This window comes from Cebus imitator, unplaced genomic scaffold, assembly GCF_001604975.1.
Source record: "Cebus imitator isolate Cc_AM_T3 unplaced genomic scaffold, Cebus_imitator-1.0 Scaffold74, whole genome shotgun sequence".
NCBI classification, from domain to species: domain Eukaryota; kingdom Metazoa; phylum Chordata; class Mammalia; order Primates; family Cebidae; genus Cebus; species Cebus imitator.
This window is the reverse complement of record NW_016107389.1, coordinates 321,634-345,685: the sequence shown is the minus strand read 5'-3', so window position 1 is coordinate 345,685 and position 24,052 is coordinate 321,634. Positions and strand designations below refer to the sequence as shown.

Here is a 24,052-nt window from a genome sequence, read left to right as displayed (position 1 = left end):
ATACTTTTAACCTGTTATAGAGAGTACTTTTCTCTCTCTCTCTCTCTTTTTTTTTTTTGCTTTAGAAGTGATCAGCTTTGTAAGGTATAAGTTTCTGAGACAGACCATTCAACCTGGAATATAAGTTAAGTCCTTCCTTAGCTTGTTTATTTTATTAATTAGACATATTCTTGAAAAATTGGTGTATAAACTGACATTTTGAAATATTTTATCCTTGAATTCTAGTATAATTTCAGAGATGTTACCACAAAGGAAAAAAAGTTGGCTGGCTTTGACATGTAATAAAAACCATACTTGGGGATCAGATTCTTTCCTTTAAAGTAATGGCATTTGTTTTTCTTTTCAATTTGAATTCTATTTGACTTAATAATGTTTCTAGAACTGTGGCAAAAATTTAGTCAAATGAACAGAATGATTTTTGTTTTGTTAAGCAAACCTAAATGGAATCCTTAATACATTTATTTAATTACATGTAGCTTCCCTTACTTTACACAGAAAGGATTTCTGGAAAACTCTGAGGAAAGATGTCTTTGGGAATAGAAAACTAAACAGGTAGGTCAGAGGCAGGCGCAATGGCATTGGCCTCTAATCCTACTTACTCAGGAGGCTGAGATGGGAAGATCATTTCAGGCCAAGAGTTTGAGTCCAGCTTGAGCAACATTGCTAAATAAATACATAAAATAAAAAGTAAACAGGCAGATCAGGCCTCTGTGTAATTTTATGTGCGATAGTTGGAACGGAAACGTATGCCACCATACATACTTGTCAAAATATGCCCAATTAATTCTCATTTTATGCACCAGACTGGCCAAAGTGACTATGTTGACCAGGATGGGCCAGACATTCTGTATCCTATTAGTAACAGTGTAACTTAGTACATTCGAGGGGAAATCTGGCAACCTTTTTGGTAATTTATCTTTTGTTAATTTTACCTTGTTGGGTTCTAGATATTTTTATAGTCCTAAAAATATTCTTTAGCTTTGTTCTGGCATGTGGTTAAGTCACCCGGAAACAATTCGATCTCTTCAAACCTGGCTTTGAAGTGTTGTTAAACTGGACTAAAACAACTTTTAATTTAGTTAATTTTCCCCACTTCTGAGTCAAGAACCTTCAGGGTACTGTAACTAATGCCTCGTGAATGACGAGGTTTTCTGCCCTGACGTTTGAACGCAGGCACCATTGCCAGTTGCATGTGAGCTCTGAGCCCTGTTCACTCTAATCCTTTTTCAGCCTTGGGTAGTTTACCCAGTCTCATGTGCCCACCGGTTTTCACCTGAATACTTGAGGAGGCCCCCTCAGCTGCAGGTGCTCTCCTGGGATGCAGCTCACTGTTCTCCCATACCCCCAGCTCCCTTTCCTTAACTCAGGGGACCCCAGGGCCCCTTCCCTGGGCCGAGGACTGGTTAGCTTCTCTCTGGGCAGTAAGCTGAGGTACTAGTAGGGCTCACCTTGTTTGTTTCCTGTCTCTCACTGTCCTTCATTTCCTGATGTCCAGTGTCTTGAGAGCCATTTTTTCCACGTAGTTTGTGCAGTTATTTAATTTGCCCAGTTTCAAGTGGGAGGCTGCATCTCCTTCCTGTTACTCCTTGTCCAGAATTGCCCTTGGTTTTAACCTTAAAGTGTGTGGGTTTTTTTTTTTTTTAAAGAGGAGGGAAAACAGTCCTTGTCCACTCACAGCCAGTTTGAAATTCCAGGCAACACACTCAACATATTTTTTTTTTTTTGAGAAGGAGTCTCTCTCTATTGTACAGGTTGGAGTGCAGTGGCGTAATCTTGGCTCACTGCAACTTCCACCTCCTGGGTTCAAGTGATTCTCCTGCCTCAGGCTCCGAAGTAGCTGCCTGGCTAATTTTTGTATTGTTAATAAAGACAGCATTTCCCATGTTGGCTAGGCTTGTCTCGAACTCCTGACCTTAGGTGATCCGCTAGCCCCAGCCTCCCAAAGTGCTGGTATTACAGGCGTGAGCCACCACACCTGGCCCACACTCAACTCTTGCATCCCCTTTTTGCTGGTATTTACCCCCAAGTTCAGTACCTCTCACTGCCTCCCTCTTCAGGGAAGCCTTCTCTGACCAATCCTCAAATAGTACCTTCATGGAACACCATCTCCTCACCCTGCTGTATTGTTCTTCATGTCACAGATTATTTCCTAAATCATGATATTTTTTGTCCCTCACTGGATAGAATGTAAGCCCCATAAAAGCTGACCTCTTGTCTTTTTTGTTCACTGCTGAATCGCAGAGCCTAGAACAACTCCTGGGCACTTACAGGCCCTCAGCAAATATCTGTTGAATAAATAAGTAGATGAATGGCAGATTCTGTGCTGAGTGCTTTCCCAGCACCATCCTGGAGGCTGCCACCTCAGGAGTTGCATAATCACTACTAGGAGTTTGCCATCAGAGCCAAGCAACAAAAGGGATTTCCAGACAGCAGGGACAACATCTGTAAGAAAGTTGGAAAGGCTTTACAAAAGTGACCTAGCATGGTATTCAGGAAAAAAGAATTTATTAAATTGACTCTATTTCTTGCTTCACTTTGTCATGAAAATCCTGTTGAACAACTTCCTTTCCAAGATGTTTTCCCAGAATTTAGAAGAAAGTCTTGATAGTATTAGGCATCTTGTGGTGTGTTTTTCCAATTATAACATGATAAAATACAAAAATTAAAGTTTATCACAAACATTCCTGTGGGTGTGTACATCCACCCTCCCCCAACCCACACTGAGAATTTAGTGCTTGTGAAGAGTAACTGTGGAACTCCGTCATGTAACCATCTGGTCGGTAGAAGAGATGACATTCTGTGAAGCAGCTGTTGCGTAATTTATCTTACCTTGGCCTTCAAGGGGGGGTGAGCCAGTAGATCAAGCCTTGCGCAGTTTTCAAACTTCTCCCTGTTTTATAGATTCTGTAGCTAATGTGCCAATTAAGATGGTGGTTTTGTGATAAAACCTCAAGCAATAAGACCCAGAACATAACCTCATTTATTTCGGAAAGCTCAGCAGATGAAAACTACTTTCATTGCTGCCATATTGTCCTGATTTCAGTCTGGGACCTGATAGTAAAAAAAGTGTTCTGTAGCTTATTAATCAAGCCCCTAAGTTAAAGCTGTGCTTCTCTTGTTTGTTTTCTTGAGGTGTTTTCCTAATTCTATTTCTGTCAAGGTCTTTGAAGAAGAATAATTTTCTCTGGTGAATTAATAAACATTTTTTTTTCTAATAAACAGTATAAGCATATCTGAGAGTTTGAAGCATATGTAAATGGTTTTAGAAGAAAATATTTGTACTAGTTCATTTTGTTTTTTGTGAAAAGCAAAATGTTAACATAAAATATTGATTACATTATTGAAAATTTACCACTTCATAAAAGCAGATTTCTTAAACTGAGCCATGCAGCAGAAGATTTTGTTTTTGATTCAAAGAAAAATGCAAACAGATTTTATGTTTGATGACATAATTTCTGGCTTTCTAAAACAGTCATACTTACATATAAGACAGAAATATAGAGCCATAGCAAGCTATCTTCATAATGAAGATGAGCAACCTTGTATCTCATATGCTAAATTTAAGTAGTTCTTATTTTTAGACTAAAAGTAAGCGTGCTTTTAATACTTTTTAATGTCATGTGATCTTAGCTACAGTTTTGTATTTTTTTTCAGAAGGGCAATTGAAATAGAAAATTACGCTTATTATGTAATTAAACAATATTCCTTAGCAAAACAGGAGTCAAATACAAGCTTTGGAATGACAGAGCTCCTCTTTGCATCCTGCCAACCATCCCTCCCCATCTGACCTTAACATTGTATTTTCATGAACATTTCGCAGTATTTCTCATCCCTTGTTCCCAGTCTTGACCCACTGACCCAAGAATCAAGAAAATGTCATGTTAGTATCTACTAATTAGTGCACCCAGAGAGCCTTTTCATCTGGCCTTTCAACCTTGTGGAGGTAGGAGCACAAGCTGTCACTTGTATCAGGCAGGGAAAATGAGCCTTTACTACATTTTCCCTGTTTTGCAAACAGCAGAATAAGCCCAGCTGAGACTAGAGATGAATATGCAGGTTAGGAGGAAATTAACCTAAAATGTACTGCTGTTTGCATGATTGTCTTATAGATGACGCAGTACTGCCTACATTGAAATGCCCATAATGGAATGCCACATGCCTGAGATTTTTACCAGAGTATTCCTCTTGCAATACTCTGGTAAAGAGTATTATTTCACTGCTATCATATTCGCTTGGAGAAATAATTTTAAGTGAGAAATTTTATCTTATAAAAAAATTAGGCAGCTTTTTAATGCATTTAAGTTTCCCTTGTTTTTAGGCATGTTTTTGGAGAATGCTGTACTTTGTTAGTGAGCCTTTGGTTCAAGTGCTCATTAATCAGTGCTGTTGGGCCAGGGTCTCCTGAGCCTTCTGGGTTTTGGGGGATCAGCTACTATAATGAAAGGAATGAAATATATCACGGTCACAAACTTGCCACATCAGACAGTCGAGGGTTTTGAACTAATATAATTAATCTTCTAAATTTTTTCCTCAGGTGTTTAAGATAGAAGTGTTAATGAATGGAAGAAAACATTTTGTCGAAAAAAGATACAGCGAATTTCATGCTTTGCACAAAAAGGTAACTTGTTTTTTGGTTGTTTTTCTTTTCTCTATGTGGCAGATGGTATAATGTTAACACTCCTCTCTATGGTTCTAAGAGCATTGATATTTCTTGGTCATGTATATACAGTGTCTTGTAACATGAAATAAATTTCTTTCTAGAATAAATTCAGTCCCTTAAAGGTATGCTTTCTGAATAGGTAGATTTTCTGTTAAGATTGTTTACATATAAAAATCTGAGGTTGCAAGCTGTTTGCATTATGTTGCATTCAATGTTACCAGTTCAGAAAGAATAGGACCCAGACCCTGTTATATTCATGAAATACAGTTAATGTTCTTTACAGAAAGGGGAGAAAAAGCAAATGATTGTCTTACAGGAAGACATTTATTAAACTCAAATTATACTTACATGTACCTGGAAAAGATCATATACATGTACTTGTGTATTCAGAGACTGGGGAACACAAGTTAAAAGAAGCCCTTAGCCTTCTTTTGAATTGTAGAGCCACTTTACAAAACTGATGTTTCAGCACTAGGATACACTTCATTAAAGGTCTTACATAAATGAAACAGAAAGACAAAAAGAAGAGCTGAGTTTGGGGAGAAATGGAGACTAGGAGAGTGAATGCTTATTTTCTACCTAAATTTAATTTTTTCTAAGTTATAAATTCTTATTGATGTGCTGAAGTTATTTTAATATCTAGAAATACCTCATGAAATTGCCCAGAAAAATCCCGCTAATGGGATAAACGTATAAATGCTAACAGGATATTAATGAGAGATTAATGAGACTGTTTCCTTCTGTTTTCATTTAAAGGGGAGCTCTAAGTTATCGGTACACTTTTCTGTTAGGTCGGCAAGGGATAATCCACGTCTAGCTCTCTGGTTAGTACTTTGTTCAACACGAGTTGACTTGGAAAAGAAACAGTACAAGTGAACAAAGATTTACAGCAGGTGTTGCCAGCGACTTTTCAAAAGCTCCAACCCCAGGGTGCTCCAAAGAGAAACAAATCTGGAGTCTGAAGCTCACTTCCTTCTCAGGGAATTCTGTTTTTGTTTGTGTGTTTTGGGAAAAAATCCTAGTGAGGTTTCTGCTGGGTACCTGATGAAATTAAGTCCCTATTGTGGGATTAAAACAAGTACTCCCTGCCTTGCCCAGCCTCTGTTAACCAGTCTGGAGGAGGCAGCCTGTCATATACAGGCCCCTCACTAACCTCCCAGGTCAGCACCCAGCACTCCATGACCCTAGCACAGCCCAGCTGTACTCTCCAGATACTCAGGGACCAGCTCCACACCAGGCACAGCCGGGTGACTGCCAATTAGGCCGGCCCTGAGCTCGAGGCTGCCTGTGCTTCTGGAGTGAAGGCTTGTTCACCTTGTTCTCTGCTCTAAGGCAGTTTATTTTCTTCTGCAGAAGACCCTCTCCTTAATGAGTATAGGCAGTTTGTAGCTATTCATGGTCAAAAAAATTTCTAGATTTTTCAGGACTCTCTCTTCTCAATATCTGCAGTTCTATTAATGATTTTAGCTATTCTTATATAATGAGATCTACTAGTGTTAATAGAATAGAAATTATTTAAAAAAAAAAGAATAGAAATTATCAAATCTCCCAATTTTGAATATTTTTAGAAGCCTTTGAGACAACTTTACAATGACATAGAGATAAAAATAGCTTTGTGGAGCAGAGTTTTAGTTGGGATACACTGTCTAATTTTATGTATTATCAAGGCGCTAGCAGCTGCTAGAAGTCTCCTTTACCTGCCCCCTTGTGATTGTATTAGATTTGGCAAAAAGGTAATCTCTAAAAGGCAGTGAAATACAGATAATGATGGGGTATAAAAATGAACATAAGTCTGTAAGTTTGACTGTAAGATAGTGTGCTAGGAAGGGTTGAAATGGGTAAAAAATGCAATCAGAGTACTCAGGCTTGACCGACCGCCGCTGCCACATCACGCAACCTTACCCTTTTAGTGCAGTTTTGGTACCTTAAATTTCCACATTTGAATCTTGTGACGTGCTTTGAATGTTAGAGTTTAACGTAAAATATTTTCCCTTTAAACGTAGTTAAATCTGTTGTTACTTAATCCTCTTGAAATATTCAACTATATTACCCCTTCAAAAATTAGATTTATTAGCAAGCATATATGTTGCCTTGTTTTAATAGGTGTTTCTTAGGTTTGTTTTGGAGTTGTAGTCCCTCTTTTTTGAACTATCTGTTTTATGTGCTTTCTCATTTATCTGCTAGGGTCTCAGGGCTTTTTTTGATTATTAGTTTGTGTGGCCTATTAATACAATGTTAGCCATTTGCTGGACGTGTTTTTTAACAAGGGCCTTTTAATTTTGGTTATGACATTTGTTTTAATGTATGCAGGTGTTAAATTTTTTTGTTTTCTACTATGTCTGCTTTTACCCTTTCAGATGCTATCTAAAATTAGTCTTGTTGTGCTATGATAAGTATTTGATTCCATTTTCTTTTAGTTTTTCTAGATTGGCATTTTTGAATTATCTAACGGCAAATTCCTGGGCAACACCCTAGATATACTGAATTAGAATATTTGTGATGAAGCCCAATAATCTGCAGTACCCCAGATGATTAATGTCTGTTAAAGTTTGAGAATTCCTATAGTGTGATTATCACTTAGACACAACCCTTCCTAACCTACTTCCATCACACATATTGAGTCACAAAGCTTGGAACCATACATTTCAAGGTTTTAAACCTCCAAGTTTGTTCCTACCTTTCTGTTACCTTGCATTATCTTTCAAATTCCTGTAATATGCACTACTTAATTTTTCATTTTCTCTATCTCCTGAGATCAAGCGATCCACCCGCCTCCGCCTCACAAAGTGCTAGGATTATAGGTGTGAGCCACGGCTTCTGGCCTTAATTTTTCATTTTCTTTTCTTTTTTTTTTTTTTTTTGAAGTCTTGCTCTTTCACCCAGGCTGGAGTGAAGTGGCTCTATCTCTCCACCCGCCAGGTTCAAGCAATTCTGCCTCAGCCTCCCAAATAGCTGGGATTATAGGCTCCTGCCACCATGCTTGGCTAATTTTTATATTTTTAGTAGAGATGGTGTTTTGCCCTGTTGGTCAGGCTGGTCTCGAACACCTGACCTCGGGTGATCCACCCACCTTGGCCTCTGAAAGTGCTAGAGTTACAGGCATGAGCCACTGTGCCCAGCCTAATTTTTCATTTTCTATTCCTACTGTCCCAGTCCAGAATCTTACTACTTTATATCAGTATTACTTGAACCGTTTCAGATCCTTATCCAGTCTCTGCTTCAGGACAGTTTTCCTAAAACACCATTTTTATCTTCATTCTTTTACTCAAATACACTGAAACAAGTCTCTGTTGTCTACCATCATAGACATTGACCCTCAAGGCCAATAATCGTAAACCTTGTGTGAGTTTCCTGTTGCTGCTGTAACAAAACACCAAAAATGCAGTGGCTTAAAATTTATTTATTATTATTTGAGACAGAATCTCACTCTGTCACCCAGGCTGGAGTGCAGTGGTGCAATCTAAGCTCACTGCAACCTTCACCTCCCAGGCTCAAGTGATTCTCCTGCCTCAGCCTCCCGAATAGCTGGAACTATAGGCATGCGCCATGATGCCCAGCTACTTTTTTGTATTTGTAGTAGAGATGGGATTTCACCATGTTGGCCAGGGTGGTCTCGAATTCCTGAGCTCAGGTGATCCACCTGCCTTGGCCCCCCAAAGTGTTGGGATTACAGGTGTGAGCCACCACATCTGGCCTTAAAATTTATTATCTGACTCTAGCTGAGTCTTCTGGGGGTTCTAAGACAGAGTCCATTTCCTTGCCTTTTCCAGCATTCCTTGTCTTGTGACCTCTTTCATCTTCAAAGCTAGCAATCATTCCACTTCAGCTTCTGTATCCATCATAACATCTCCTGTCATCACCTCTCCTCTGACTCGACACCATGTGTATATAGCTTTTCTGATTCATGCAGATAAGTACCAGATTCCACGACACCACAAACTCAATCCCCCTTTCCTTGTGCTTCCCCTTGTAATAACATTGAGCCCACGCAGATAATCCAGGATAGTCTCCCCTTCTCAAAATCCTTAATTTAATCACATCTGCAAAGCCCCCTTTCCCATGTAAACAAATACTTTCACAGATTCTGGGGATTAGAACTTGGACATCTTTGAAGAAACCATTATTCTGTCTAATACTAACCCCTTTGCTGGCCAACTTTATTTTTCATTCCTCCTAAGAGCCTTCAGTGACAGCTGAGCCAGTATCTCCCGTTACCCCATTATATGCTGTAAAAATTGCTTCCCACCTGTCTTTGCCCTGCCGAATGTCCTTTCCTCTGTGTTCTGGTCTATTCACAACAAGACATTTCACGTTCTCCTTTTTTCATGTTAGCTCCCTTTCTTCTCTAATGTCTTTGTCCTTAGAAGTCCTGTTCCATTTAGAATAGAGATTTCTGCTTAAATTTTGGAAACATATGAGATAAAACTGTAATCCCTAAATTATGTCTAATTAGAAGGTACTTTTTAAAAAGCTGAGACCATGTCCTATCTTTCACATCTTCCACACTGTTAGAGTGTGTGGTAGGGTCTTGGGCACATACTGGGCATTAAAGAAGTATTTGGCAAATGGCACATTTGGAGAGCATCATACATATTTATGAATTACTAGAGGAACAGTTTCTACTGTGGGAGTTTGCATTCTCTGTTAAGTTTCACCCCACGTTGTGCTTGCCCTGATGCCTTTGTAGCGCCTCTGCTAGTACTAGGTGGGAAGAACACCACGTCCACCACAAAACAAAAACAAAACCCCATCCTAGTCTTCTTTGTTACAGCCCAAGCACAGGCTCCTGTGACAGGGTGAGCCTTCAAGCTTGTGTTTTCCCGTGTGCCTCTGCTACACCTGTCCACACCCCACTACGGCCAAATAATTTACTATTTTAAATGGTGGTTCCTGAAAAGAGCTTTACCTCCCTAGGCCAAAAATTGCATGTATGGGCAGAAAAACCTTTCCGGCATGGCAAACTGCTAAGCACATTTTATTTTCATGCCTTCCCAGCTGTTTTCTGTCAGTCGCAGCCCATCCTTTTATTCACAGAGGTTTCAGTGAAATATGGTGCTGTTTCATTTTTAAATTAATGATCTTCATTTTTTATTATTGACTACTGTTGGCTTGAGTAAAAGACTTCATTCTCCTGTATTTATTTCTGTGAAGCAGACAATAAAGAAGAACCAAAAACTCGCCATGTGGGGTCAAACCAGTAGCACAGCACCCTGTACATTCTCTCTAAAGGGAACCCTGGGGGGAAGATGGGATTTTATCCCCAAATGTTTCACACCTTTTTAACTTTTCTTTTCTTTTTCGTTCTTTTCATTCATGTGCTTGGGAAAAGTCTTTCTGCTTCTTTGTGGAAAATGGTTACTATAACCAATGTATGCAGTGGTAGGTCTGTGTGGAGTAAGTTCTGTGTAAATTCTTCTAGCAGTATAAAAAAGGAAAAGGGAGTGGTCACACCAGGAAAAGGGGATTGTGTTTGTGGTATCGTGGAATCTGGTACTTATCTGTGTGAATCAGAAAGGCCGTTTGCCTGGACGCAGCTGGGCCAGGACCGTTAATCATTGGATGAAGTGGCAGAGGAGTATTTATCTTATAAGCAGCTGAGCCCTACTGGAAACATATTGTCTCGGGTTTGTCTCTCATCTAAAGCAATTCATTACTCACCTACAAATGCTGTCACCGATCCCAGCAGCTATGATGATCCGCTTCCTCAGTACTCCTGACGTAAATAAAAAAGGAAAACTGTTTTCAGTACTAGATCTTCAAAAGTTTTTTTTAAAGGGGAAACATATAATGGAGTTGATTTTCTATTCTGAAATATATGTAGTGATTCAGTAGTTGGAAAGGAAGTTTCTTTATGTTTAAAGGGAAACTTAAGCTTATTACCACAGAATAATTTAGCATTTTGGCCTTGTTCTTGAGAAATGCCTCAGACCATATAGAGATTAAATATGTGTATATTCCACTGTCAGCAATTATAAATCTCCCTCCTTCTCTGTCTCTTGCATTAACAGCTTCCCCCTCAATATGGAATCAGTCTTATCAATGTATGAACCTATTACAGTAGATTCTGTTTCACAAAATAAAACCTGCCTTTGGCCCCGTGCTTCCCTCTGCACTCATCCCATGCACGCCTTCCTATTCTTTTAGTAGAACTCCTTAAAAGAGGAGCTGCTACTTCCCCACTGCCCTTCTCTCTGTACCCAAGTTACTGACTTCCCATCATCTGGCACAGTCTGATTATTCCTGTCCTCCTGATGAAACCTACTCCCCCACTGCCTCCAGTGATTGCCCTGCTTCTCTTCCCTGCCGCTCCATCCCACCTGAGGCTTGGGGTCCTCTTCCAAGCTCATTCAGGCAGAATTCAGTGGCTTGCAGTTACAGGACTGAGGTCCCTTTTTTTCCTTGCTGGCTGAACACAAGGGGCAGCTCTCAGCTCCTAGAGACCACCCTCAGGTCCTAGCCATGTAGCCCTCTCATCACATGACACCGTACTTGAAAGCCAGCAGTCTGCTAGGGCTATCATATATAACACAATGTAATCATGGGAGTGACTGTCCCGACATAGTCACAGGTCCCACTCCTGCTCAAGAGGAGGGGATCATACAAGGCGTTTACACCAGGGGATCATTTTAGGATTCTGTCACCACAGCCTTTTTTCTCCACCTGTACCTAAGTCTTAATGCCATCTCCTCTAGTTACATGGCTCTAAATACCCATATATTCTGACCCCCACATTTACAGACCCATACGCACCCGCCTACCCAACATCCGTGCTTGGAACCTATTGAGCATCTCTGACTTAAACTAGAACAAATGATTCCTTTATATTAGTAGTGTCTTTGATTGCATATAATAGAAACTTGATTAGATTTCTTAAACAAGTAAGAGATTTAGTATTCTCATAGGAAAACTAAAGGCAGGTAGTCAAGGTGATGCAGGCATCTCACAGCATTCATATTCTGGGCTCTTCGTGTTTCCCTGCTTCACTGTCTTCATCTTAACATGTGACTTTCACACTTCCGGTGATAACATAGCTGCTACCCCTCCAGGCATGGCTTCTGCATTTTCTGGCTGGAAAAGCCTGTTGCCTTTTTGCTAGGAAAACAAGAGTCCTACCCCCAGTAGACATGTACACATATTGGTAACTCTCTCTCATGGTCATCCTAGTTAAAAGGGAACCTGGAAAACCAATTTATAGCTCAACATGTTAGCCCTCTGAATGACATTGATTTTTCCCCCCAAAAGAAGGAGAGAATGAATATTGGCTAAGCAGCTAGCAGTGCCAGCCACATCCCTTGTTTATGTGGGATTAGTTTGGCTGCAAGTGACTCTAAAACCAGAATATTGATAACATTAGCAGATACAACTTGGTTCCTTCCTCCATAAATATCTGGTGCTGGTGTGGTGGTTTCATGATTGTCAGAGACCCAGGTGCTTGCTGCTTTACCATTCTCATGTGAGACTTCTACCTCAGAGGCAAAGATGGCCACTCTGCTCTAGCCAGTACATGGGCCCTTTCTTTGCGATGTACAACAAATTTTACTCTTACGTATGGAAAGAATTTTTCATTATAGTTTTAGCTGCCCAGGTTTAATTCCGTGCATTTTCTTATTCATAACTGTGTTGTTCCTGTGCATGTTTAGTAAAGGAGCAGCCTTGGTAGGTTTTTTCAAATTTTTAATTAGCAATTAAGCACATTTCATTTTTAGAGGCAGTGTATTAGTTTCCTATTGCTGCTATAACAAATTACCATAAATTTAGTGGCTTCAAACAATATAAGTTTATCGTCTTACACTTCCTGATGTGAGGAGTCTGAAGTGGGTTTCACTGGGCTAAAATCAAGGCATCAGAAGGATGACATTTCCTCTGAAGGCTCTAGGGCAGAATTCATTCTTTCCAGCTTCTAGAGGTCACCTTGCCTCGTGGCCTCTTTCTCCATCTTCAGAGCCAGTGACATTGTTTCTCCCAATCTCTTCCAACTTATTCTGCAGCCTCCCTTTTACAGGGATCCTTGTGATTACATTGAGCCCACCCTAGCAATCCAGGAGAATCTTCTTATTTAAGACCACCAATTTAACCAAATCTACAAAGTCCCTTTTGCCATATAAGGTAACATCCACAGGATTAGGATTTGGATATCTTTGGAGAAGGAGGATTATTCTGTTTACCAGAGACAGTTCTAATGCAACCTGCAAAGAAATTTTTGTTTATTTGTATTATCCCCTAAAACTCCTGTCCCAAAAGGCTTAGCTGAGAACTATCATTGAGTTTTCATGAATGGAGTTGGAAAGTAATTGTTAGGAACGTTGAAAAGATTAGGCTTTCATTTTTTTAGTTTTCTCTCCAAATGATGTTGTCTAGTTAATGGCATTTCTAGAGACAATGCTTATATATAGTTGCATTTTGATTTCTTTATGTGAAAAATATGTAGAAGACTTTTTATCAGTGAAGTCCTTCATCTGAGCAAAATTTTGTTGTATTAATTGATTTTTGTAACTAAATTTCTTTTTTTTTATTCATTTACTGGGCTTTTAATTTTTCAGGAAAAGGGATTTCAATCTGAAATATCAACAATAATACCTACCAAAACACAAAACTATTCTTCTGAAACCTCAAAGTCAAGACATCTAAACAAAGAATTGTTTGACAAAATTTTAATGTAATTATATTTTTGTCTATTTTTTGTTGCAGATAGCAGTTGTTGACTTTCTTTTATTGGCTTTTTCCCCCCCAAATAATGTCATTATAATTAACAGACATCTGTTTTATTTTTTTTTTTTTCTATTCTGTCTTTATAGCTTAAGAAATGTATAAAAACTCCAGAAATCCCTTCTAAACATGTCAGGAACTGGGTCCCCAAAGTCTTGGAACAGCGACGACAAGGTTTGGAAACATACTTACAGGTGAGATATGTTTAGATCCTCAATTTATATAGTATAACTTAAATAATCATATGTCTCACCATTTTTTCTCAGAACATATGGGTGCAATACAAAATGTATTAAGCAGCCAAAGATTCTAAATGAAAGGATGTTCAGAATTACAGATATGTTGTTGGTTCTTGTAGCTTCAATTAGGGTTCTATTTAAAATTGGTTCTGTGCATTGGGGAAGTGATATTTTAATAAAAAGGCAAAAACTGTTGTAGAGAGGATCTGTGGTTTTTTTTGTTTTTTTTTTTTTTTTTGAAACAGAGTCTCACTCTGTCACCAGGCTGGAGTACAGTGGTGTGATCTAGGCTCACCGCAACCTCTGCCCCCTGGGTTCAGGTGATTGCCCTGCCTCAAGCCTTCTGAGTAGCTGGGACTATAGGCACACACCACCATGCCTGGCTAATTTTTTGTATTTAGTAAAGATGGGGTTTCACCATGTTAGCCAGGATGGTCTCAATCTTTTGACCTTGTGAACCACCCGCCTTAGCCTCCCAAAGTGTTGGGATTGCAGGCGTGAGCCACCGCACCCAGCCCTGACCAGTCTTTTTTTTAATTCAACTATACAGATTACTTTGTTTTTGCTTTTTGTTTTTCCTCTAAGATTTTTTTGCTTCTTTATAGCAATCCCAGCCTTTAGGTTTTGAGTTTTGTGGGGCTGGTTGCGGTAGGTAGGGAGAGAAACTGAACTCACAGCAGGTCTGGATAGTATATCTTTGGAATCAAATTGAAAAGGAATGTATAAAAATTGCTGATGATGAAGTGCCAACTTCTTTGAAAATTGGAATGTCCATTTAGGAAGAATGCATTGGGACACTCTTTCCTGCAGCTGAGAGGAGCAAGCAGGCTGCCTAAGTGAGATAGGACAAAGACAGTCTCTCTACCAAGTGACAGAAGAAGCAAAAGGAGAAGGTAGAGCAGTATCAGTTTCTCTGAGTTTTAAAACAAAAAGAACTAGTGGCCTCAGGTGAGTACTCAGTGTTGCCGACATTAAATCCAATACTGTGCAGGGCAGGAGCTGGAGTGGGCAGGTCCTGAGGTCAGTCATTGCTCCCTGGCACCGGGGTCCACTGGAGAGGCAACACATGAGAATGACGGAGTGAACATGGCTGGGGATGGGGGAATCCTGGCTCTTGAAACAGTATAGCCGGACTCCACCTAAGAGCTATGAATTTCTGACTGACCCATCTAAGACACGTTACATCAAACAAACTGGCAGCCATGATTGTGTTCTCCCTTTGATATCTTCATGGCCCTTTAAGCATTAACCTTAGGTGGATTCTGTCGAGGAGAGAAACAGGGCTTTGGAGCTAGTATGCTGTCTCTTCTACAGAGCTCTGTGAATGGCTGTCCCTGAATCACTGGTGATGAGAAGCTGAGGGGAGGCTGACTCCTCAGGCTTGTACTTAGTGAGAAATTCAGAGGACTCTCTCACAGTAGAAAGATTCCAGAATTCTGTTCCTGGCCCTTACAGTTTTGCTGGTCTTTACAGTGCTCTAATAGGAAAGCTGACATGCAGAAGGCCCCTGAGGACATCTAAGGAGGGCTTTCTTTACTGTTTTTGCTCTTCTGCTTTTCAACTAGGCAGAAGAATCCTTCGCTGCCTCTCTCTGGGGGTGAGAGCTTAAAGGAAATGAGGATTACAAATCACAGGAATGTGTGTGGCCATGGTTTTTGAGACTGTGTATGAGGAGCTATGATCCTTCCATAGCTTCAGGCAACACTACAGAGCAAAAAACAAACAACAACAAAAAAAACGGACTTCAGAAATTGTGTGTAAAGAGTGAAAATGCATGTACTCTATAATTAAATGAAATAGGTAAACAATGCATTCTTACTTGTAAGCCAGATTTTCCATGATATTGTATATCTTTAAGCTTTAGCTCTGAAGAAAGCTCTACTCTCTTCCCCTCATTGTATTTGACACATGATTTCCATTACTACTCAGTGTAAACATTTTAAGTCGTTTGTACTTTGGATATAAATATGTGCATAGAGTCATCTGGCACAGAGAGGAGTTTATAGTGACACTCAAATTGAGCTTAGAAATTTCTATTCTCAGAAATAAGGCTTGAAAAATGTGGTCGAAGGGCTCAGAGGGTTTGCTTCTTGTTTGTGCATTTAATAGTCAATTTTTGTCACTTAATTTCCCAAGGAGTTCAAGGGAGATTTCTTTTCTACTTGATTCTGTTTGCAGGCAATGGGAGCTAGATGGACGTTGTTGCAAAGATAAACCTGAACAATTTATTAATCCTAAATGAAAATCCTAGCCCAGGTGTCATTTCTTGATCACTTAAATCAGGTTAGAAGTAAGACAGTGTTACTGTTTCTCCTGCTTGCTTTCATTACTCAAGCTAGAATCCATTCATGCTCGGGTCCAGTCTGAAACCCAGGCAGTGGGGTGCCAGCAGCACTTCCTCAGCAGGTACCCTCCTGCCACTAACCCATCTCGGTAGGAGCCAGTAGTATGGCCCTGACCTGGCCCATCAACCTAAGAAAGTATTAATACCTCCAAACCATAGCATCTTAAGTTCACTTAAGGGAACTTAAGATGTTACATAGTCTGGCCCTTCAGATATGTTCACAATCATCCCTCTGGCCTCAATTTTCCACCCATAAAACAGGCAGATCAGCTGTTGAGAGGGTCAGAGAAAACAACTTCCTGCCATCCAAGGGGCAACTAGTGCATTCTGGACCATGGGTGAGTACAACCCCACACATTTCCTAAGGTGGTTCCACATTGCTCTTTTATTTTAGAGATGGACAAACTGAGGTCCAGTGGAATTAAAAATCTTGCCCTGCTTCTGCAATATAATAAAGAGTTGGGACTGGAATTTTAGTTTCCTAACATCCAGTATGGGCTCCTTTCATCATGTGTGGTGGATTTTTCTAAGTCAGGAGAAATTTTTCAACCTTGACACACAGCTTTACGTAAGGCTTTAATAATAGATAAAGGAAAAGACCTTATAATCATAAACTATTACAGTCTAATTGACTGTAGTCCCCCAACTCTCTGGATAGACAGATCCATGATTTTTTAAATCAATAACTTGAATAGCAAAAACTATTCACATGCGTTCATTTTCTGTGCTGTATTTAAGTAAGGTGCTAACTTAAAAACAAGAAAGTTCAAATTACATATTTTCAAAATTAATTTTGTCCCACCTGAGATTTTAAACAAAGGAAACCCAACCTATGTCGGCATCTGTACTTTTAAAACTCTTTTTTATTCCTTTGCTGGTTACCAATGGAATTAATGAAAGGAATAAAACTAATGAAAATGAGAGGCAAAAAACCCTACACTTAGGATTTATCTGGCTGTTTCTTCAATTTGAAAATAAACACATCATATTGGTCTTCAAGATGCAATTTATAAATATTTTTTATTTTAGCATCTCTATTCAATTTAAGTAATTTTAGTTTTAAAAAACTATTTTGGCAGAGAAGTAGGGATTAGGAAATTTTCCTGGTGTATATTTTTTATTGTAGGTTTCTTTAAAATATTTTACATTGTATTTGAAAAAGCCACTTTATTTTCAAATAGAAATTACAGATCTTAAGGAGAAAAAAGCAAGCATATTATTCAAAGTAATGTGGAATTGCCACAGTATGAATAATTTGTGGATAGGTTCTAGTCAGTGAATTTACCTTCAAAAAACTTTTGCCAGTCTACAGATTTACATATGATCAATTTTGCAGAGTCTAACAGTGGAGCAACTATAGTGAATGCTGTTTAGTGTTACTTTCCTGGAGAATAAAAACAGTAGTATTAAGGTTAAATAAGTGAGTTTTAATTTTTAAAGTACATTTCTAAATCGTTATTACTTTCCTACTTAAATTTTCAAATGATTTGATTAGAAACAAATTCTAAAACAAAAACAAAAAACCCTAGCTGAATATCTAAGTATGTATAGTATCTTAAAATCAAAATCTAGAATTAATCAGGGAGATATTAGAAGCTATATTTGGCATTTGAGTAATTTGAAGTCTGGCAGTCTACCTGATGAACAGTGAACCTTAATTTTATTTTCTAGAATTATTTTCTGTTTATTGAATAACAAATCAAGTAGCTATTATCATGTTTTCTTATCTCTTTCCCCTTAAACAATATTCCCCAGGAAAACTCCCTAAGGTTTAGTGAATGAGGAAATCAATCACCTGTAAAAGTAGAATTAAGTAAAACAATATCTTTATGTATGAGTGGAAGAAAATTAGTTGGTTTTCATCTCAATAAGAGGCCTATACCAAATAGTTTTCTGTTAACAAACTTAATTTTTCAAATTATATAAACTAGAAATTTATCTACTCTGGAGGATATTTTAACTTGAAGATAAAAGCAAGTTAATATTTGATATTAATTTACCGATAAATGTTGTATGATTGTGTGTTTGTGTAGTTTTGCTTAATGATAAACACTCATCAAGGACCTATGGTGTCTGAGGCAGAAGGGCAGATCTAGCTTCACAGATACCTTGAACCATAGCCCAAATTAAGCTACTATGGTTATTTTCTCTGTCACTCCTCTCTGCTTTCCATTGTGCAGGCTTCATCTGGCCCCCCTAGTGGTACAAAAGGGCTGCAACAGTTCTAGACCTCACTCTTGGCACGTAGCCAAGTACAGGGGACTAGAAGGTTTCCTTTCAGTAAGACATCACAGAAGAACGAGGCAGTGTCTTTCACTAGGAGTCCTGCAGATGTTTTTCCTGATGTCATTGGCTTATATTTGTGCGCAGGCTCACATCTGAAACCTCAACATGGCCAGCCATCCCTGACTGAGTTAAGTGAATCAAAGCCTGCTCCTGAAGCTGAGGGTCTCAGAGAAAGGGGTTATTTTGCTAATGAATAACCAGGGTATTCTTGATAAAAGAAAAGGGAATATTCTGAGTGTGAGTTGGGGAGTGGAAGGCAACCAGCAAATTCCCATCACAGAAAATGATGATCCTCAGAAATTTTGAGTGAATTACCCAGGGTTATGAAAAAGTGGAGACTTTCTTGACACTGGAATTCAAGGCTCTTTCCTAGAGAAAGTTTCTAGAAAATTTAAAGTCATGAATATCCTTGACTTTTGACTTAAAGACCAGAAATATTTCTTCCCTTTATTTTTATTTTAAAAATATAAAATAATATTCGTCCATTAATGTAATTACTTTTTACATTTAAAATTTGTAATTACCAATGAAGTTATGAGCTAGAACATCAATGAATTTAGCATCTCATAGTGTTCACTAGTTTCTGAAAAGCAGAAATCTTAAGAATAAATTAGTTTCCAAAACTGACTTGACCATCAAAAACAGTTTATGTGATAGTTTTGCCTCCTGATTTGAGATGACTTCCTGTCTTTCCTGAGACTCCACTGAAATAAAAGTACAGAAACTTAAGAATGAATAAACTCTAAGAGTTAAGTAGTAGATGGGCAAGGAAAAGAGAGGATCATCAAAGGAAGAACAATGTTAACAACTGTTTGGAAGATGGGATGTGGTGGGAACATATGAGTGGATAGAACAGAGTGCAAAAAGTAGCAGCCAGACTCAGTCATGTGGGTCTGTGGTGGAGGTGGGAGGCAGCTTGTGCAGGCAGTACTGGAGAGGCTTCTAGGCTCAGAGCCTGCAGGTGAGGAAGAGCATGGGGTGTGCAGAGAAGCCGAAAACAAGGAGATCCATTCAGGGCACAGGTTGGGTATTCCTCATCCAGAATGATCCAAAATTTGAAACTCTGAGTGCCGACATGATACCACAAGAGGAAAATTCCACACATAAGTACTTAATATAAACTGTTTCATGCACGAAAGTATTTAAAATATTGAATAAAACTACCTTCAAGCTATGTGTATAAGATATATAAGAAACATAAATGAATTTCATATGAAGACTTGGGTCCCATTTTCAAGATATCTCATTATGTATATGCATATATTCTAAAATCTGAACACGTCTGAAATCTAAACATGTGTGGTTCCAAGCATTTCATATAAGGGCTATTCAAGCAATGTCTGCATGGAACAGATGCCACTCATTCTGGGCAGAATACATGCAGCCTGTTGTTTGTGACCAGACAAATTTTTTAAAAACTAGTTTTCTCATAAAAACAACAATATAACAACAACAAAAAAGTAAGCAGAATGGCTAGGAAGAGCTAAGTCTTGTAATGTGGATAGTAGGGCCCCTAAGTTTCCAACCCCCTTCCCACCCACTTACCCCAAGGAAAAGCTCCCCTGACTGCGTGCTCCACCCATATGGTCTTTGCATTCAGGCAAGGGCCTGTGTGAGCACTCCTGCTGATGTGCTAGCAGAGGAAACCCACCCAAGCCACCCAGGCTGCTTTCTTCAGTGTGATCTGATGATAATCAGGCATTTCAAGAAAACAAGTAGCATGAACAAAAAGACCAAGATGAACTAAAATACTGACTCTTCAGGAAAGAGATAATTCAGGACATAAAATATATCTTAAAAATTGATGTAATAAATCCAGAGATCTTCACAGTAGTATTACATCCCAAAGATTACAAAAGGATGCTACATAAAAGGAACAATCTGAAAACACATGAGAGTTCTTAGAATTAAATATGTTATCCAATCGAAAACATTCAGTAGATGCACTCTCTAGTTGGAAAACTGTCCCATAAAGTACAGATACAAAAACTTCAAATAAAAGATGTAGAGGACCAATCCAGGTCTAACATCCCACTTCTTTCTGGACTTCCAGAAGGAAAGGGGTTAGGGAGTACAATACACAAGTAGGGAAGGGAATAATTGAAGGAAAAATAGTTGAAAACTTCCCCAGGTTATACAATATAAGCTTTTTATTTTTTTCCTTTCTTTTTGACAGAGCTGTGCTCTATCACCCAGCCTGGAGTGCAGTGGCACAACCTTGGCTCACTGCAACCCTCACCTTGCAGGTTCCAGTGATTCTCCTGTGTCAGTCTTCCAAGTGGCTGGGATTATAGGCGCCTGCCACCACGCCCTGCTAATTTTGTATTTTTAGTAGAGACAGAGCTTCGCCACATTGGCCAGGCTAGTCTCAAACTCCTGACCTCAAATGATCCTCCCGTCTCAGCCTCTCAGAGTGCGAGGATTTCAGGCATGGGCTACTGTTCCTGGCATGAGCATTTAAATAGGAAATGTGCTTCAAGGATAGAGAACAAAGAATGGCAGAAGCCTTGTAATGCCTAGACATGCCTGGTAAAATTTCAGTACATTGGAGACAAGATCTATGATTTTCCAGAAAGAAAAAGCAAATGATGGAGAAGGTTGAAGTTCAGTCGTGGCGTCACTTCTTCTTTTGAGGCTGGTTTAATGGGCATATCCCTCCATTCTTCAGTAGAAACATTAATTTGTAAACTGGCACAAATTTTTAGACTAAGGATTTTCATGGAGTTGTGCATACATTACTTGTTCCATTTATTCCAATAATGTGGAATTTATCTTTCTGAGAAAGGTACATCTTAAATCACTTACTTGAGAATAATAGTTTTTGTTTTTCTTTTTATTTTTTTTCTTTTTGTAGAGTAAAGAGTAATTAAATATACAATTAGTGTTGAGAGCTAAAGAGAAACAGCTCACAGAAATCAGGACTAAGGATAATCTAACCTAATAATACAAATCCTTTTTTAAACAGTTTATTTGTAGAGAACACTTACAAAGCAAGTGTGAGGCTGGCTTGTTAAGCAATAGTAGATGCCCCTGAGTTATTGTCTGCACAAGACCCTATTACTTGACTAGTCTACCCTTCATTAATCCTTTAAATTATACAATATGATATGTACCATTGGATCAGTAGTCCACAGGAGGTCAAACAATATTGTATTTTTGACTTTTTCAGTTGTATGTAAAACGTTTACTAAAACTGACCATATGGGCTTGAAAATGTGTGTTCTTGAATTCTCAAATGCAGTGAACTATATATAATCAGATCAATGTTGTTAAGCATTCTGTTTATTAGTGTTTTTATTTTTAATTTTTGTGGGTACATAGTACATGTATATATTTATTTGGTATATGAAAGCTTTCTGTTTAAATGTCTTATATTTTAACTTGGCCACTTAGTCTATAAGAACAAAGATGTGTTAAAATTTTCCACTTGAATTTATTATCATTATTTATATAATTGGGCTTAGTTCAGCCATCTGTGTTATCACTCCATCTTTTTCTGTGATTTTTTTTTTTTTGCCTACGTTTGGATTGGTGACCAATACTGTTTTTTTTTTCTATTGTTCCCCATTAGTTTATATTTGTTCTTTTAATAATTACCTGTTATCTTTACTTTCCTCTTGAATATTACAAGGGTCTTACAGTATTTTAACTCTGTTCACCCTGGATATTGGACTCTGGAGTTGACAGTTCTCTTATTTCAGCACTTGCAAAATATTGTGATACTTCTTTCTTGTCTTTGTGGTTTCTGATTTTTAAAACAATCAGTTATATTGTTCTTTCTACTATATTTAAGATGTTGTTTTTAAAAGGCTGCTTTCAATATGTTATTGTCATTTCCAGAAGTTTGATTTTGATGTGTCTTGGTGTGTATTTAAGTTTTTCCTTTTTAGAGTTCTTTCAGCTTCTTGAATCTGTAGATTAATGTCTCTTGCCTGATTCGAAAGTTTTAGCCATTATTTCACTGAGTACACTTTCAGCTCCTTCTTCTTTCTCCTCTTATTCCAGGACTCTAATAACAGGAATGCTAGGTTTTTTATTATAAATCCACAGAGACCTGAGACCTTACTCATTTTTTTCACCTATTTTTTTCTCTCCATTGGTCAGATTTGTTACCTTCTATTGTTTTGTCTCCCAGTTCACTGATTCTTTCCTTGGTTCCTGCATTCCATTGTTAAACCCTTACCCTAAGCTTTTTATATCAGTTATTATATTTTTTAGTTCTAAAATTCATATTTGTTCTTCTTTATATCTTTGTTTCTTTGCTGAGATTTTATATGTCTTCCTTGAGTCTTTCTCTTGTGTTTTGTTTCAGATGTATTCATAGTTACTCATTGAAAAATTGTTATTGTGGCTGCTTTAAAATCATTGTCCGATTATCTTTACATCTCTGTCATCCTAGTGTTGGCATCTATAATCTTTTTCATTCAGTTTGAGATTTTCCTGGTTCTTGGTACAATGAATAATTCTGATTGAATCTTATACATTTTTATAATTATGAGACTCTGGCCCTTATTTATACCTTCTATTTTGGATGATTTTCTCTGCTTCACCTGGGGAAGATGGGATGTGGAAGACACCACCTTGTTTTTCCCAGGTGGTGGTAGAATATTAGGCTCCTCATTTGGCCCTCAATGACACCTGGAGGGTGAGGTATGCTCCTCATTACTGTTAAGATGTAAAAAGTTCTTATTCTTTGCTAGGTTTCATCTGATGCCACCATAGAAGAGAAAGGGAGGAGTACCTTGTTACTGCTGGTGGCCCTGGAAGTCTAAGCTCCTCACATGGTTTCTGCTGACACCAGAAGAGGGGGCCCATTAACAGGTGGTGAAAGCCATGGTCCCTTAAGTGGCTGTCTCTGTTACCAACCTATCATTTACACCTCATTACAGCCTTATAAGGGTGGAAGTCTAGGCTTCCCTCTATGCCTTTGCTGCCATGAGTGGGGATGGGGACCACAGTTTCTTCCATGGTGTTTGGCTGGAATAGAGTGGTGGTCTTTACAAGTTTTCTGTCTTGCTAGGCTGCCCCTCTCCGGGTTCTGTGGCAAGACAGAACAGACTTTGGGTGCAGCTTTTTTTGTCTGTATCTGTGGGCATTTCCTGGTTGCCACCTTTTCAGCTCCAAGTCTGCCATATATAAGGCAAAACAAAAATCCAAGAAAAATAAAATTCATCACTGTGTATCTTAGTTTATTTTCTGCAGCTGTAATACAATGCCACAGACTGTGTAATTTGTAAAGAAAGGAGATTTATTTGCCTCATGGTTCTAGAGGTTGGGAAGTCCAAGATTGAAGGGCTACGTGTGGTGAGGGTCATCTCACTGTAACAAATCATGGTGGAAGTCATCACATGGCAAGAAAGGGCAAAAATGCACAAGACAGAAGATGGAGGCCAAACTTATCCTTTTATCAGGATCCCACTCCCATTATAACTAACCTACTCCCATGATAACAGTATTAATGCAGTCATGAGGACAGGGCCTTCATGACCTAATCACCTCTTAAACATCTTACCTCTTAATATCATTATCTAACAATTAAGTTCCAACTTGAGTTTTGGAGGCAACATTCAAATCATAGCACTGTGTCATTCCTCCAGTCCTGCTGTCCCTGGTAGGTCTGCCGTCTGCCTTCAGCCTTTCATATCTTCTTATATTTGTTTTATGTACAATATCCAGGAGTTTTAGTTGAACTTAGCCGAAAGAATAGGGAAAAATATATCTCCATTTTGTCATAAGTAGATCCATTGACTTTTTGTTTGTTTCTTTGGTTTTATTATTCCCCAGTTTTTTAAAATGTTTATACATATAAAGTTTACT

General features: G+C 38.6%; 1 protein-coding gene across 3 annotated transcripts in view; it reads left to right on the top strand.

The window, feature by feature from the left end:
* SNX24 (sorting nexin 24) overlaps positions 1-24,052 on the top strand; it is a 165,565-nt gene that overhangs the window by 82,217 nt on the left and 59,296 nt on the right. For all 3 annotated transcript variants that reach the window (XM_017531845.2, XM_017531847.2, XM_037739724.1), the window contains 2 exons: positions 4,535-4,618; positions 13,456-13,560. In XM_017531845.2, the coding sequence (XP_017387334.1) occupies positions 4,535-4,618; positions 13,456-13,560 (189 nt within the window). The remainder of the gene's footprint in view (positions 1-4,534; positions 4,619-13,455; positions 13,561-24,052) is intronic.